At 40.9% G+C, this 16,074-nt stretch overlaps 1 protein-coding gene across 1 annotated transcript; it reads left to right on the top strand.

Annotated features, from left to right (window-relative positions):
* The first annotated feature begins 6,431 nt into the window (after window positions 1-6,431).
* Window positions 6,432-12,828, top strand: and2 (actinodin2). Its single transcript, XM_076098142.1, has 6 exons — window positions 6,432-6,537; window positions 7,058-7,148; window positions 8,786-8,830; window positions 10,231-10,385; window positions 10,839-11,735; window positions 11,975-12,828. The coding sequence occupies exons 2-6, from the start codon at window positions 7,076-7,078 to the stop codon at window positions 12,353-12,355; spliced, it is 1,551 nt and encodes a 516-aa protein (XP_075954257.1). The 5' UTR covers window positions 6,432-6,537; window positions 7,058-7,075; the 3' UTR covers window positions 12,356-12,828.
* Window positions 12,829-16,074: the final 3,246 nt, after the last annotated feature.

Raw genomic sequence — 16,074 nt, 5'->3', positions numbered from 1 at the left:
AGTACAACATATACCGTCTTTTCAGATTTATGTTGGACCGCAACTAAATCATAATGCCAAATGTATCCAAACAAAATGTCCGTATTAGTAATTGTCTGTTTTCATGGCTGTCTTTCTTGGGTAGAATGTGTGCCTCTGAGCTGCATGTTTGTTCTCTGGCAGGCTGGGGGAAGCACAGGACTGCTGATGGACCTGGCTGCCAATGAAAAGGCCGTTCACTCAGACTTCTTCAATGGTAAACAATTTCTTCGTATAGATACAACTAGCCATTATTTACCTTTTTATCAACAGCAAAACCACCAATCTACTTGAGCACCTCATAAAATATTGAGGAAATACAGATTTAATGTTGTTGTGCGTTGAGTTAGTCCACGTTCTCTGCAGGCATTGGCGTTACTTAAACAGCAATCCAATTATAATAGAAAAATACCCCCTTTTTGATACCAGAGCTGTGTATGTACTATATTCTTGTCAGAAAATTCAATACACACACCTGGTCTATGATTTGATTGAAAAAAGAAATGTGTAAATATTTGATACACAGCAGTTCAAAGATACATTGAGTCAGTTTAGCTAAGATTAAGTCACAATTCATCTAAGATTTGAAAGTATTTCATACATATCACATGAAATATAAGAATTGTGAGGCAATTGCCATAATGTACTGCCACATCAATACTAAACAATGAATAATGATACATTGGGCTAGTCTCCAAAGATGCATTTTTCGCTGAAATGCTGCAGACTCGGTGCGTGTCCAGCATTTCAAGAATGCTTCATGTGCCTGGAGATGACAAAGTTTATTACTCTAGTTATTGCCTTCATCTGGGAGGAGTTGGGGCCCAAGTAGAGCAGTTGGTCGGTGCCATTGGTCATATTACAGCACCACTGGATGTTGTGGATACTAGAAATGCTCTGTTCTGTTGTCGTTTTCCTGCAACATTAGTACCTCGAAACTTTGGACTTCAGGCTGCTCGGCAGATTGTATATTAAGAGTCTGATATTTGAATCTGGTGTTTGGATTTGACCGCATGCAGTCGCTGTTTTTTCTGAAAGGTGTCTTTATGAACAGACGGAGCCTTACAAGCCTTTGGCTCTACTGATCCTCTCACAGGATTTTACAAATAGATCATGTTTCAGTGCAAATTAATTTAGCTGCTCAGGTAATCTGAAGTGAACTGAGGAGGAGTCAGTCATCTTCAAATAGGAAATAGTCCGGGCAGATTGAATCTATTAGTACATGATGCTATTTCACTTTTGGGCGTCAGAGCGCCGCTGGTTTCACAGCAGGAATTCGCTTTACTGGCCCCAAAACATTCCTTTCACCCCCGCCCCCCTTTTACTAACTGTGTTTTATAATGTAGTGTGATCTCTTGTCCCGAGGCGCAGCTACATCAAACGTCCACAACTTCTTGCCATATGCGATACAGATTCCACGCAGACTTCTCAGCAGGAGCTCTGTGGATGTGCTTTGTATGAGGCTAATTTAGGGTGGCAGGCTTTATTCCCTTCTGATCGAGATGTGTACCACTTAACTGTCTCCAGGGGTATTGAAAGCAGCTCCCAAATCCCCCGGCCTACATTTATAAAAGGATTTTAAATGTTGAACAATCAGTGTCACACTGGCTCAGTTCTTTCACAGTCACAAAAGTGACAAAAGTGGCTAATTTGTGTTATTTCCCACTGAAATATTCAGGCTACAGCGGTTTTGTGGAAACATAACTTTAGTGTGTTGCACTTTAGGTCTAGTCCTCATGTTTGTAATGTTTTTTACTTTCTAGGGAGGCTTTTTGGAAACAGTTAATCAGTTAATATGGGTTGACCATCAGAATGCTTCAATGCAAACAGGGATATTTTGGTGCTTCCAACATTTGGCAACATTGTGATAATGTACGTATGGACAGCCACATGTTTTTGGCTAATAGTGTATATGACTTTCAGAAGAAACATATTCTTCTGCAGTTACAACATGACAGAAGGATTTTTTTCACCTGAGCGTACCTGTCTTACATTGTAGGTTTGTGAAGGCTTTTAATTAGAGCCAAAATGTTGTTTTTCTGTCATGTGCTGTCTGATGTTCTGAGTGTTTGATGACACCTTTTAAAACAGCCGTCTGTGCAGAAAGAGGACTTGTGTGTAGTCTGCACAAAATGTACTGTAGACGGTTCTTATACACCACAATAGAACACCTCTTAAAGTTTAAATTAAAGTACACGGGGATCACAAGATGTTTTCTTATTACATTTTTCTTTTTACTTAAACTAAGATTTCAAGAGATTAGCTATAAATACAACAAGAGCCCATTCCTCCCTTTTGTTTTTCTCACTGTGAAAAGATTAGTTGATGAATCTATTGACAGAAAATCAACCCGCATTCGTCTTTTAGACAGAAATGTAATAAACACAATGCTTTATTGTCTCTTGTGATCGTAACTTAGGTGTATTTAGGTTTTGGACTGCTGATCAAACAACATTATTCAAGACAAGATATCACTTTGAGCTTTTCTGACATTTTACAGATCAAACAATTGAGGCAGAACAATTGAAAATTAAAAGAATCATCAGTTTTTATTTTACCCGGTAAACACCAGTGCTGCAAGCTTTGATTATTTTCACCAACACTTAATCTGGTGATTATTTTCTCAAAGTTGATTCATTTTAATGTCTAAAATGGGGAAAAATACTAGTAATAATTTACCGAATTACTCTTGTTATTATCAAATATGTTGAAGAATAGCATCAAAATGCTCATGTTTGTGAATCCGTAACTAGACATTTTTTGATTATAAAATTACTAAAATGAGGAATCAATCAACAAAATAGTTGCCGACTCATTTTCTGTTGATTGACTGAACGTTGCATCTCTAGAAAAACCCACAAAAGAATATGAAAAGAATGACGGCAATAGTCGCTGAAGTACTGATGAAAGCTCATTTTTCATTATTATTTTTCCACTATTGGATCATAGTGACTGTTAAAGGGACAGTGCGTAGAATGTGGTGCCATCTAGTGGTGTGGTTGCAGATAGCAGCCATCTGAATACGCCCGCGCTCACTCCTCCCTTTGTAAGACTGTGGTAACGGGAGCCGATAACGTTCGCCTCGCTCGGAGACCATCCATACCATAATAACGCTACTTTAGGAGCAACAGAAGTCAGACGGTGACTGGCAGTACTGCGGTTTCCCGCTCTGCGGCTCATGTTACTGCAGTTTCACAAACATGTCAGATAACTACCGAGGTCTTCAGGTAACGTACGTATCTTTGGTTTGTCCGTTCTGAGGTTGTGTAGAAACATGGCGGTGCATCGCGGCGTGAAGAGGACGCTAGCTACGAATATTCTATTCTATTTCTGTCAATAGATCCCAGAAATCCTACACACTGGCCCTTTAAATGAAGGCTACCGGCATAAACAGAGGATGTGGCACATATTCTCATGCATGTTCATACACTTCTGCCGCTGACCTCTGACCTCACAAACTGTCAGACCCACAGGAAGGCCGATCCTTTTACTTTTATCACCCTGCAACCCTCTCAACCTATAACGCTTTATGAGAAAATGTCTGGCTTGCAGACACATTTGAAATACAGCCAGTGTTTCATTGTCCGGCTGTCATGAGACTGTAGTTTTAATAATTTTTAATTTTTAATTTTTTTTTTTCACAGATTTTGAGGATCTGTTTGATGATGATGACATCCAGTGGAATTGATAGATGATATGCTCGCCACTTACCGATCTTCTTTTTTTTTCGGTGGAAAGCAAACCAACCATTTTCTGTCTAATTACATACAATTTACTGTCATAGTTGTCCTAGTTTCAGGCTTACATCCTTAAAAAGTCCATCACCAGCTCCAGATGTTGTGAAATTCTTAGGATCCCAAGGATTCTTCATATACGGTATGTTCAAATTATGAGCCTGTATCGTGCTCACGTCTTCGACTGCTTCTAAACTGGATTGCAGGTTTCAGTGCGCTGGAGAACACCTGTTAGCAGCGTAATTATACATGTGATGGGCAGAGGCTCCATATGCTGCCGCCCTTCAACATTCTGCAGATGGCATATGATGAATGATGGTCTGCTGAAATGATTTGAATGACAGTGTCTGATAGTCGCATACGTTCTGTGTTTGGTTTTATATCTGCAGTGTGTTCGGTTGTGTCATGAATTTGCACATAAGTGTGCAGCAGTCTGTGCATCTGCACTTTACTTTTTCGTGATAAAAAATCAATAAATAGTGTTTTGTATATATGAAGCCATAACTGTGTCTGATTTTGCTGCAGCTATGGGCCTATAGATTACATCACTACAGTCAAAAAGAAACGGTTGTGTACAGAATATGCGAGAGACCAACTGAGTTTCTGATTTGAAGTATTTTTCATTCTCAGTTTCAGTATATTACTGTATAACGAGAGGCTCCCTCAATATGAGTAGCCTGCCAATGAGAATGCTGATGTGAAGGTAAATAATATTTCTAGTTTTGGCCAACAGCATATTTGTGTTTTATTACTGTTCAGCATAAGACTGATAAGAGGCTTCTGAAGAGGACAAAATGCAAACTGCAGGTTTTTAACAGCTCTGCTGTACAGAATCAGGGAAACAGAGAACAGTGCTGTCAGCATAGAAATGTCCAACAGTTATGGAGAAGACAATGGTAAAAACTCTTGATTGTGCATGTACTAGCAGTAGACACAAAGCGCTATCTGATGGAGCTTTGTAGAATGAACCACTTACAGGCTCAAGGATCAGGGACAATTAACAAAAGTGTCTGTAATAGCAGGAAATAATCAACTTTATTAGGAAGTTGTGATAAGCCTGTTCAGACACAATTCAACTTTCAACCCGTAAAGGAACAGAAATAATACTTTCTGCAGAATTAAATGCCAATTATGGAACGCTATTAATTAAGAACCCCACATTCTGGATGTGCAGGACAAAGCTAAGATTAGACCGGATGAGGTTATCAATCATTTATATAATTTATATGACATTAACAAGACTAAGAGTCTATATAGCCATGCTAGCAGCTCTGTGAGGCTCTATCAAGGCACAGCGGTGTGGATCGAGAAGAGTCTGTTTTTCTTTCACAAGTAGCATGAGACGCTTTATGGGTCCTTAGACGACGACACCGTCAAAGATGGGTGGTGTCGCTGAATTCATATCATTAATACTTAATCTGTCGGGGCTGTGGGGGTGCACTACAAAGATACTGTATGATTGTATATTTTCATGTATTTGTTGTTTAGGTATATAAAGGGAAGATATATCTTCAAAGATTGCCTTTTGCGGTTGTTCCACTTCTTTCCAGCTAATGTTTTTTAAAGATATTTTCCACAGGCTGGAGCCTTTACATGCAGGCCACGTGGCACAATCCAAGCTTTAGGAGCCTGTACCAAACAAACAGTGGTGTTGGCATGCTGGTCCTAATGGCTCTGCACATCTACAGCAGCAGCAGCAGCTTCATTAGTGGCTCACTTCTCCTCAGGACTCCAGCTTCCTCTGTGTTGTTAGATAAAAAAACATGCGTGTGCAAGAAGAAGAAAAAAAACTCGTCAGGGAGCGCATAAAAGACTACTTGTTTTCTCACTGACACTTCTATATTTCATCTATGGTCTGCCCAATGAGAATGAAATGAAATCTGACATCAAGTTTGGAAACATTATCAAAAAGGCTTGTGCACCTTCTGCTTGGATGTAGCGTTGCACTACTGTGTTTAGATGAGTCACGCACCTGTGATCCTGGACACACGCTTGTTAATACTGATGCAACAGAGTAGATATTTCAGAAATATTAGTTGTTATTCTTTGCAGTGAATTTCTTCAGGGAGACTGTTTTTATAGTGATGAAGCACTGGAATAAAAACAGGGAGTTTATCAGGCTGGAGTGGAGGAGGTTATTGTTATTTACTGCTTGTTATTTACCACTAGATTTATAGTGTTATGTATCTTACATCAGGACTACCTTTTGCTCTACGTTTTTCCCTGAAAGTTTTATCAGCACCACCTCGATAGCCTCAAGCACTTCTTTATAAATATGCTCTACTGTAACAGAGACCTCAAGCTGTGTGGATTTGCCAGTTTCTAGTTTTTAAGTTTGCGCCCACGCAGCCCTTTAAATGTAAATTTCAAATCTCAAAATCGACTAGTGGCTTGGATATAATGTCCCCTTGCATGTTGACCTCGAATTCCAAACCTGTGAGGAAAGAAACACGCTGCTAAATGGCACCTTGTTAATCTTTTTTCACTGAAAGCAGTCGTGCTGCTCACCTCTCCTAATTACAGGACCCCTATTCGTCGGGCGGATGGCAGCGCAGGAGCCAATCCCGGCGCCATGCCGGAGACGTATGACATGCCTTTTTGTTTTTAATGATCAAGGGGGCTCCTTTAAAATGTTTCGCTGCCTGTGTGTCCCATAGGTAAAGGCTTTTGACAGTTCAGGCAACCACAGTGCAGCAAGCCCCCCCACCCCCTCAAGAAGCTCGATCCAGAGAGCCACTGGATCCAGAGGTGATCCCAGGAGGCCAGAACTTCAGCACCCTTGCAGGTAAGGACTGATGTGAATACTGCATGTTGCTAAAGTTTATTTATGTGCAGCTCATAGAGCCAAAGCAACTGCCTGCAACTCCAACGGCATTGTCTTTGGATGAAAAGTCTTCAGATCTATGAACCTGAAACATGCAGAAGAAAATCTCTCTTTTTGAGCACAGCGGCTGTGATTCAACAGACACAAGAACATTTCAAGCTTTTGGCTGTTAGACTGTTAAGTTCAGTCTTTTTATTTGATATTCTGACATTCATAAGTAAAGTCTATTTTCTCTCAGCCATCCCTGAAAAAGAGCTCTATTACAGCATGTCCCCAATCCTCTCCATTGTCTTGGCATCAGTCATTTAGATAAAAGCTCTCTCTTTGTTCCGAGTGTCACCGCCTTTCGTTTCTATATCAAACAGTTTGCTGAAAAAACAACAAGACAAACAAGTCTAGTTGCATTGTAATGCAAAGCCTCCTCAAACACAGTTCTGTTCTAACATTATCAGTGAATATTGTTTCTGTCTTTTTACCTCAGAAGCACATAAAACAGAAAATGGCCCGTGTTGGACGACCATCGCTTTTCCTGATCCACACAGGATTCCTGTTGGCTATTGTTTTACTACCAGGTGAGACTTGATCTACAAACTTGATTCAAAATGTATCTATGACTTTATCTGATCTTTGTCACAAAGATGTAGTTGGCAGACGGTTGGAAATGTAACATTTATAACTGCGCATGAGGGATGTAGTCACTTCACTGAAGACACTGAGGTCTTTTTGGGAATTAAATGACCTGAAGCATCATTGTAATTCACATTCTACAATACTTTAATTCTGAAATTTTACAATAAGCATCTTTAAAATTAAATTTTTTTTAGGAAGAAAAGAAAAGAAAAATGTTCCTCCACAATAATAATGGTTCCCAGCCTCTGGTTTCAGTGTCCACCTGCAACCTTTTTACAGGTCACGCTTTTCATTTCAAGTCAAAAGCGTGATATTACCTTCTCAGATTGTTTCATTTGAAGGATTTTCAGAGGCCGGAGGAGGTAAAAGTACTCAGTAAAAAAAACGTGTAAAAGAAATCTGTTTTCTTTTCTTTTTAAAGCCTTTGTTGAATATATTTTGGTGGAATGTTGCACTTGCACTCCACTTGATTGCGTCCATATTATGTGACCTGCTGGTCAGAGGGGTAGAAGAGGAAGATAATGTGTTTTCACTCCACTACGTTCATCTGATAGATTAGATAAAAAGTATGACCAGTTTCTAAAACATGACACACGGTACTTATAAACTACCCAACAGAATATAGTATAATGTAGGTAAAGTAAGCTCCACTTTGATTAAAATACTACTTTCACATTAATGCATCAGAGATAATATATAATAATACAATCTACAACAATATCATGGTTTGTATCTTTGCACAAAAAATAGTTTTACTTTTGATACTTACGATGTCTGTACTTTAACTTAATTAGGATTTTGAATACTTTTACTTGTATTTTTACACCACTGTTTTGTATACGTTTACTTCAGTATAGGATTTAAGTACTTCTTCCTCATTTTGGGCTCATGACCTGAGTGTTTCTTTAATCTTGTCTATGTCCCTGAGCATTGGCACATGAATCTGGGGCACAGATTTATAGAGACACCATTTCCCTCATCTCTTTAATACTAAAATAACATGCCATGCTGATGTGCAAGGCAACCTGTAAATCTTTCTAGAGTCGTAAAAAGAAATGTGTCCCTGCACCTTTGGGAGATTTTCCACATTAGTAACTTAGAAGGACCAGAAGTTTCCACCATAATCAGCTGACTTGGCTTGTTTTCTCATACTCGTAAACTTCTGAAGGAAACCCCTGGAGGAGCAGAAGACACTCCACATGTGGAAACAGAGATGTACAGCGACAGGTCCCCTCCCTCCCACCTTACACTTCTACAGTGTAATTGGTTTGTGTGAGGGCCCACTCTTTGTAGTTTTACAGGTTAACATTAAGGAGGCCCCCAGTAGTGGCACAAGCTCCACCGGTCTGGCTCAAAGCCTAACAGAGCGTGCACGTCGGGGTCTGCAGGAGGAGGGGGTGTTTAATCTGCAGGGTGCTGCCTGTGCTGGGGCGCCAGAGCCCCAGCACCTGCCGTGTTTCACCCAGGAGCTTATTAGCAAGTCAGCATTTTCCCTGATGTCGAGGGAAAGCTCAACATCTGGTCCCAGTCAGCTAACGTCCCTGCTGCTGCTAATGTGGCTGCTGCTCGTGTTTTACAGAGTTTCTGGGGGCCGTTCCAGTGGAGCAGCACAGGCAGGAGGAAGGTAAGGACCTGTGTGACGTGGCATGTGGCATTTGCTGTTTAGAGTGCCTTTAAAACTTAAATAATGGCCAGTTATAAAGGATCATTCAACTAATCTTCCTTTCTTCTATTCAGCCAGTAAGCACAACATACATTTCATGCTTAGTGGTCACAATAAGTACAACGCACCCTCTCAATCCGGTGAAGTCCAAACTAGAGCTGAATCGAAAAAGGGTTTGCCAAAGGTTTCCATCATTGATTCATTGTTTTAAAATTATTATTTTGGGAAAATGGCCCAAACTATATCTGGTTCCAGCCTCTTTTCTTTGCCTTATATGATAGTAAACTGAATATCTTTGGGTTAGAAATTGCTGTTTATGCAAAAAAAAATCAAAAAAAGAATTTTGAAGAAATCTTCTTTGGCATCTGGGAGTCTGTAATGGACATTTTGACGATTTACTTTATCCTGACATTTAATATACAAAGCGAGTAATTAGCCTAATCTGATCAAACATGTTTAGCAGATTAACTGCTGATAAAAGTAATCACTAGATGCCGCCCTAATCCGATCCAACAACTCTGCCAGACGTACATTTGTGAATGTACAGTTTTCACAGAGGCTGCACTTTGTGATGTTGTTGCTTCATATGAATTCTAAGTTGTTCCTGTGGAGATAAAATAAAAGAGGCACCAAACAATATGATGTAATCCATTTATTTAAATCAAATATCAAGGAGCATCTTGTATTTTATCCACAAACAAAACTCTTCCAGTTCTGAAAAAGAAAAACTACGACACAACAACCTTTTTAAACACTTGTTTAAAACTGAACACAAACAAGCTCAGCCCATAAATCTTTTACATCTTAAAGGAATAGTTTGATAATTTGGGAATTGAAGCGTATTTGCTTCCTTTCTGAGAGTTTGATGAAAAGATCAATACCACTGATCGACATGGGAGAGGTATCGATCTTCTCATCTAGCTCCCGGCAAGAAAGCAAATATGCATTTGTTTTTAAAATGTTGAACTATTCCTTTATGGAACTCATTTACTTATTATAAGATTTTGCTACTCATGTGTTTTGAAACACATTTGATTTTCACAGTTAGCTTTTTGGTTTGTTGACTTAAATATCACAATACAAACATGACATGACGTGAACACTAGCTCCAAACAAAATCCCCTATTCATACATTACAATACACATAAATACAAGTTTATTATTCATACATAAGTAAAACTCGCTTGTCTCTGCCTGTAAATAGGAAAACAGTGGAAGATCAATGTGAGTCTGGGGACATAAAAATACACATATTCTATACTATAATGAAAACATATCTATTGAATCTTTTTACACCATTTGTAAATTCAGGCTCCAGCACACTTAATTTAGTTCACTCTTTCCCTCTCCTCTCCCCTCAGTGCCTGCAGTGTCTGATGATGATAACATGGAGAACCTGAATACGCTGGTTCGCAACAGAAGGAACGTCCCCGTCTTAGCTGTGCCCCAGTTCAAACGCCTGCCGGACTTCTGGGGATGGTACAAGTACTTCATGCAAAGCCAGAACCAGGAGGGAGTGAGTGGAGTTTGTTTCACATTAATTATTCAGCTTCTCCCAGTGAGCTTTCCTTACAACCAGTTTGCATTTTAAAGAGAGTTCTTCACTTATTTTTCAATGCCAGAAAAAGACTGATTCAAAAGCTTTTGATAATCACAATATGAAAGCACTAATATGCCATGGCCCTCTTAAAATACTCAATTACTCTGCAATGCAAGTCATGTTCCAGCATGTCTTCTCAGTCCCAGTGAGAGCTCTGTGATTTAAAAGTCAGGCTGTATGGATGAGTAACAACTCTGTGAGCTGGAAAAGAGAATTCCTCCTCAGAGAATGTGTTTGAAAGTCGTTCTAGAGCTTCGCATACAGTCTTTTAGTTTGATTTTTAGTTCAGTTTTACTCTCTATGGGGTGTAAATTGTATGGAATCAAAGCAGATTTATTAATTTCGTCCCCTTTTTAACCGATATTTCAGGTTGAGGATCTGGATCGTCTGTACATGGCCTACCTGCAGAACAAGCACAGATCAGAGGAGGCCCCAACTTTCAACCACTACCTCAAGCACCTTAGCGCAATCTACAAGTCGTGCGCCGATTCTGATGATCCAGAGTGCATCTCCGAGTCCACCAGCAAGCCAAAGGCTGCGTTGGTGATGCCCGCCCCCATCAAGTCTGCTGCCATCAAGATGTGCAACCCTTACCTCGACCCCTACTGCCTCTACCCCCTTCTCCCCAATGCTGCTGCCCCGCAGCCTGAGCCAGCTCCAGCCAAGGTGCCAGCCCCCATCTTCACCCCCATGCTGCCCATGCCCATGAAGAGCCCCACTGGCTTCTACCACTACGGCCCCGTCCTGGAGCCTTTCCTGAGCGCAGATCAGAGGTCAGAGCTGCTGAGGATCTGCAACCCCGAAGATGTGGAGTGTCTGCAGTATCATCTGAGGGCAGCTTATGGCTACCGCCCAGCCACTGGCCCAGCCCCATCCTATGCTGCCCTTAAATGTGACCCCAGGGACCCCTACTGCATGCCCCCCCTGGTCCACAAAGCCCCCACTGGCTTCTATCACCCACTCTACCCCAGCTGTGACCCAGCGATCGATCCCCTGTGTGTGACCAACATCGCTGCTCCTGCCCCCCTTGCTGCAGAGAAGGCCCCTAAAGAGCAACACTGCAACCCACTCTTTGACGGAGGCTGCAACCCCCTGACCGCAACCAAGCTGTCTGGCCTCACCAAGCCCGTGCTCGAGTACGCACCCCATGACGAGCCCGCACATCCTGCTGCTCCTCTGGCCTGCGACCCTCGCACTAACCCGTTCTGCATACTGGCAGCCGCCGCTGCTCTGCGCAAGCCTGCTCCGCAGATGCCCGAGCACCAGGTCTGAATTTGAAGTCCTGCTACTAGGAATCAATAGATAGATGTTTTGACTAATCTAGTGTAGGCTTAATCTTGTTTGTTGAATGGTTCTTTTAACTGTCTATTCCTTTTCTTTCGGTTTATTAAATGATGTAGTGAAATTAAAAGGATGTTGCATGATGCTTTCACTTGCTTTCTATGATCTGCTTTGCATCTGTTTTGAACCAAAAACAACAATCAATCAATCAATCAATCAACCAGGTCCGCTACAAGCTGGGCGTCCGCGGCAAGACCATGGAGGGCTACGACTGCTATGTGCACTATGACAAAGACTGCACCCCGGTGAAGTCTGGCTACGAGGCCAAGGCTCCAGCCAAGCCCTTCTGCCATCCGTTCGACCCCAACTGCGGCAAGTTTGCTGCACCCTCCGGCGTTGAGGCCCCGAAGCCAGCCAAGGATGGCATAATCCTGCCTGACCCCGACTGCGACCCCGAGCTCGACTACCACTGCCGCCTACGACGCGCCGAGCCCGCCGCTGTTAATGATGAGCCCGCCGCCGCTGAGGAGGAAGCTGCTGACGAGCCCGCCAAGGAGGCCGCCGTCCCACGGTTTGATGACTTCCTCAGGGGCGTCATGAGCTAGTACAAGTAGATTTCAGAAATAACAACAGATTCAACATCTGCTAGATGATCTACCTGTCAGAAATGGAGCTCACTCTGTAGTCCCCCATCTTTATGGACTTCATGGACCGCAACCTGTCACAACGTCATCAATATATCAGTTAGTTTTTCAAAACTATAAAATTAATCAGTTTTTAAAAAGGTGTTAAAAAATGTTGGTCTGTTTTTATAAAAGGATAACAATTCAAGAGGGCCAAGCAACATAGAACATGTGAAACTGTATTAAATACTTTATGTATGTTTGTAGAAAAGAGTCGTATGTATAGCTGTGTGATAGATTAGGGGTAGTTTGAATTTATGTTAGTGGGCAAGAATTTCTCTCAGTTGTACATTCTCTGTTTCCATTTGAGTTACCCTATTTAATGTTTTTCACATTTTCTGTAACTCTAAACCTCATAATGCTTCGTCTCTTTCGTTTTTATAAGGTTTCTAAATAAAAAAAAATCTGAAAAACTTCAGAATTGTCTTTCTAGCAGTTAAACACACTGAGGTCACAGACAGATAAAGGTAAAAAACCTCATGATGATGGCAACAAACCACTACTGCACCACGCCAAGTCTTATTCATCCAACAAACATTTTGAATATGTTTAACCAAGAGCGAGCCTAATCTGCACACAGCATTTCATCACATCAGTATCCAGATGTTTTAACTAACATGCAGCACATAGTTGAGCCATCTGGCTCCTGTTTATGTCCCACCATTATAAAAATAGCTCTTTGTTGCTACATCTGCACATTTATATTCACACATAATCTCCAAATATGTGTTGTGCTAGATAACACCGCACGCTGCAATTACAGATGCATTAATGCAGGTTTTTGAGGCAATTAATTTTTTTTATTTTTCAGCCTTTAATTTACAGAATAATAGTAGAGATACAGACAGGAAAGAGAGGCAGATGACAAGCAAAGAGGCTCCCTGGTTATATGATACGAGTCTTAACCAAATGGCTCAATGTTTTATATAACGTGTGACTAGAAGGGTTCGTACAATCAAATCAAAAAGCCATACTGCTATAGCCATGCAGTCAGATTCAGTTTAGTTTTTTAATCATTGCTACAAATACTCCAGCGGTAAATTGAACATTGTGGTGCTTCGAAAATTGTCTACAGACATGCTAGCTGCTTTGTGACACTGTGCTAACGCAGCTAATTACTAAAGTTAGCATGTTAATATGCTCATAATGACAATGCTAACATGCTGATGTTTAGGAGGCACAATAGTGCAGCTACGGCTGATGGGAATAGCATTAGTTTTGTATTGAATAATTTCAGATTTTGAGGGCTTTCATTCTGGATCAAAGTGGTCGATTGACACGGCTAGCATGTCTAAAAACCCAGCGGTAACTGGTCTTTCCAGAAACAATGTGACAGTTGTCCACATTCTCTAAATTACAATAAACGGTAAGAAGAGGAATTCAGTAAAAACTCCTACCTGCACCATGCCACACACAATCACACACACACACACACATTGTTTTTGCAAGTTTCAAGGACATTCTATTGACTATCAGCTCCTTTTAGCTAAAACTAACTGCTAACCTAAATCAAAAGAAAGTGTTATCCGTAAAATAAATGGTATTCCAAATTGTTGTGTCCAGATTGGAGGTGATCCCCAATAATGTGAGTGTGTGAAAGATGTTTGTCCCCACAGTTTAGTCTCAAACACAATCATGCACAAAACTAGTGTCCGTTATTTCGGTACGGTGGTTTATGAGCCAGAGGATAACGATTTACACGTCACACATCAATGTAACAACGTGATGCATCATGCAATATTTATCCCTGTCAGTACTGAATCTCAGTTTACTGATTCTGACATAATGTAGCCACAAACTCAGTCTTTGGTTGGTAAATAAGCATATTTTTAAAAGGTGAAGAACCTTGATTTAAGTAATATTACATGATGAACTGTTGTATTTTCTCTCCCGCAGCTGAAGCGTTGTATTATAGCAATGAACTGCAGCTGTAGGATACAAGAACTGCAGCCTGCTTTTCAATAACCAACTTTTCAGCAGCTCCAGCGCGCAGCACACCCCAAGGAGACCAACGCTGCTGCTGCTGTTTCTGACAGTTTTAAAGGCTGATAACACACAGCTGGGCCCAGTAATGACTACTTGAACACAACATGCCTTCAAGAAAACCCCTTGGAGGTATGTACCTAATTGCAGCTGCTGTCCTGTAAAGTTTGGGCATGTGCCGAGTTCTCCTGCTGTACTTGAATTAAGACACACAGTTTACACACAGTTTTATTCAAGTTCAGTTTTTATCATCAGCTGTATTCTGAGCACAGGAGGCTTTTATGACTCTGTGTGAGTCCTTCGCTGTATAGAATATTAATGCTATAAATATAAAGTATTTTAATTTGCTTTAGGGCAGTGGTGGGAAGTAACTAAGTACATTTACTCAAGAACTATACTTAAAGGGATGGTCCCCCCCCCCCCCCGAAATAAAAAATACACATTTTTCCTCTTACCTGCAGTGCTATTTCTCAGTCTAGATTGTTTTCGTGTGAGTTGCCTAGTTTTAGAGATATCAGCCGCAGATGTGTCTGCCTTCTCTCCAAGGGACCATATGACACTCAGCTTGTGGTGCTCAAAGCAGCAAAATAATTGATTTTAAAAACTCAAGAGCAATGTATGATTTCCCATCATCGTTTGCATCCTCTAGCACTTAGCATGCCTGAACGGGAAGCAAAATTGTGAAAGGATGAATTAATAGAAAGTGATACTCAAATGACAGTTTTTCAAATGGGCATATTTTTCTCATAAATAAGGTGAAACAATGAAAAAAGGGGCAACCAGGTCAGACTTAAAGAGCAACCTCTATCATGGAGCATACTTCACGTTTTTCACGTTTCTCACATTTGAAAAAACCTCAGAATGTGCCGCCGGGGCAGAAAGTGTGCGACAAATGACAACTTTTCTGCCACGACGGTTAGGACATTTGGAAACCCTGACAACCCCATTCAAATTCATTCCAAATGGCAGATTTGATAAATTGCCTTATATTTTACCCTTTCACATTTTTAATGAAGTGTATCATGGGCTGTTTTTTTGTGTTTGCCTTGTCACAAACCGGCTCAGGGAAATTGACAAGGAGTAAGTCCACGCAAGGTTATACTTAAAAGCAACACATTTTATTGAACTACAGTCAACTGGAAATAAACAATGGAGTGTGTAGATCAGCAACATCAGTAATGGAAATAGTGCATTAATGTGTGGCATGTCTGCTGTGGAGGTGTTGAAGGTGTTAAACCAAAAGAAGCTAAAGCATGGTGGATATCAGCTGTAGGAAGGGAGAGAGACAACGAGCATGTAGACCAGCTTTTATAGCCTGCAAGATCCAGGTGAGCGTAATCAAGCTGATGACCCTCCCTCGTCAGCAACTGCCTGCTGATGTTGGCCACGACAGCCTCCAAGACATTTTTTTTACTCTCTGCTCAGCACTGTAATATATCACAAAGAAACATTTAAAATCTAGACCCCCATAATAATGATATAAAGATTAGTTCTGATCAGGGGAAAACCATTATTCATTTGAGTTATCAATATTTGAGAGCTTCCATTTCCTTTCAATAGTCTGACCAAATCAAGCAAGCAAGTCCTTCCACATTTGAATACTTTGATCTTTGAGCGAAGCACATGTTGCGCGTGATTCAACAGCTGCATGAGGAGAA

The sequence above is a fragment of the Anarhichas minor genome, unplaced genomic scaffold (genome assembly GCF_050575085.1).
Source record: "Anarhichas minor isolate MPS153535 unplaced genomic scaffold, ASM5057508v1 ptg000024l, whole genome shotgun sequence".
Lineage (NCBI taxonomy): Eukaryota > Metazoa > Chordata > Actinopteri > Perciformes > Anarhichadidae > Anarhichas > Anarhichas minor.
Note: the sequence above shows the minus strand (reverse complement) of the source record. Positions and strands in the feature narration are given on the sequence as shown.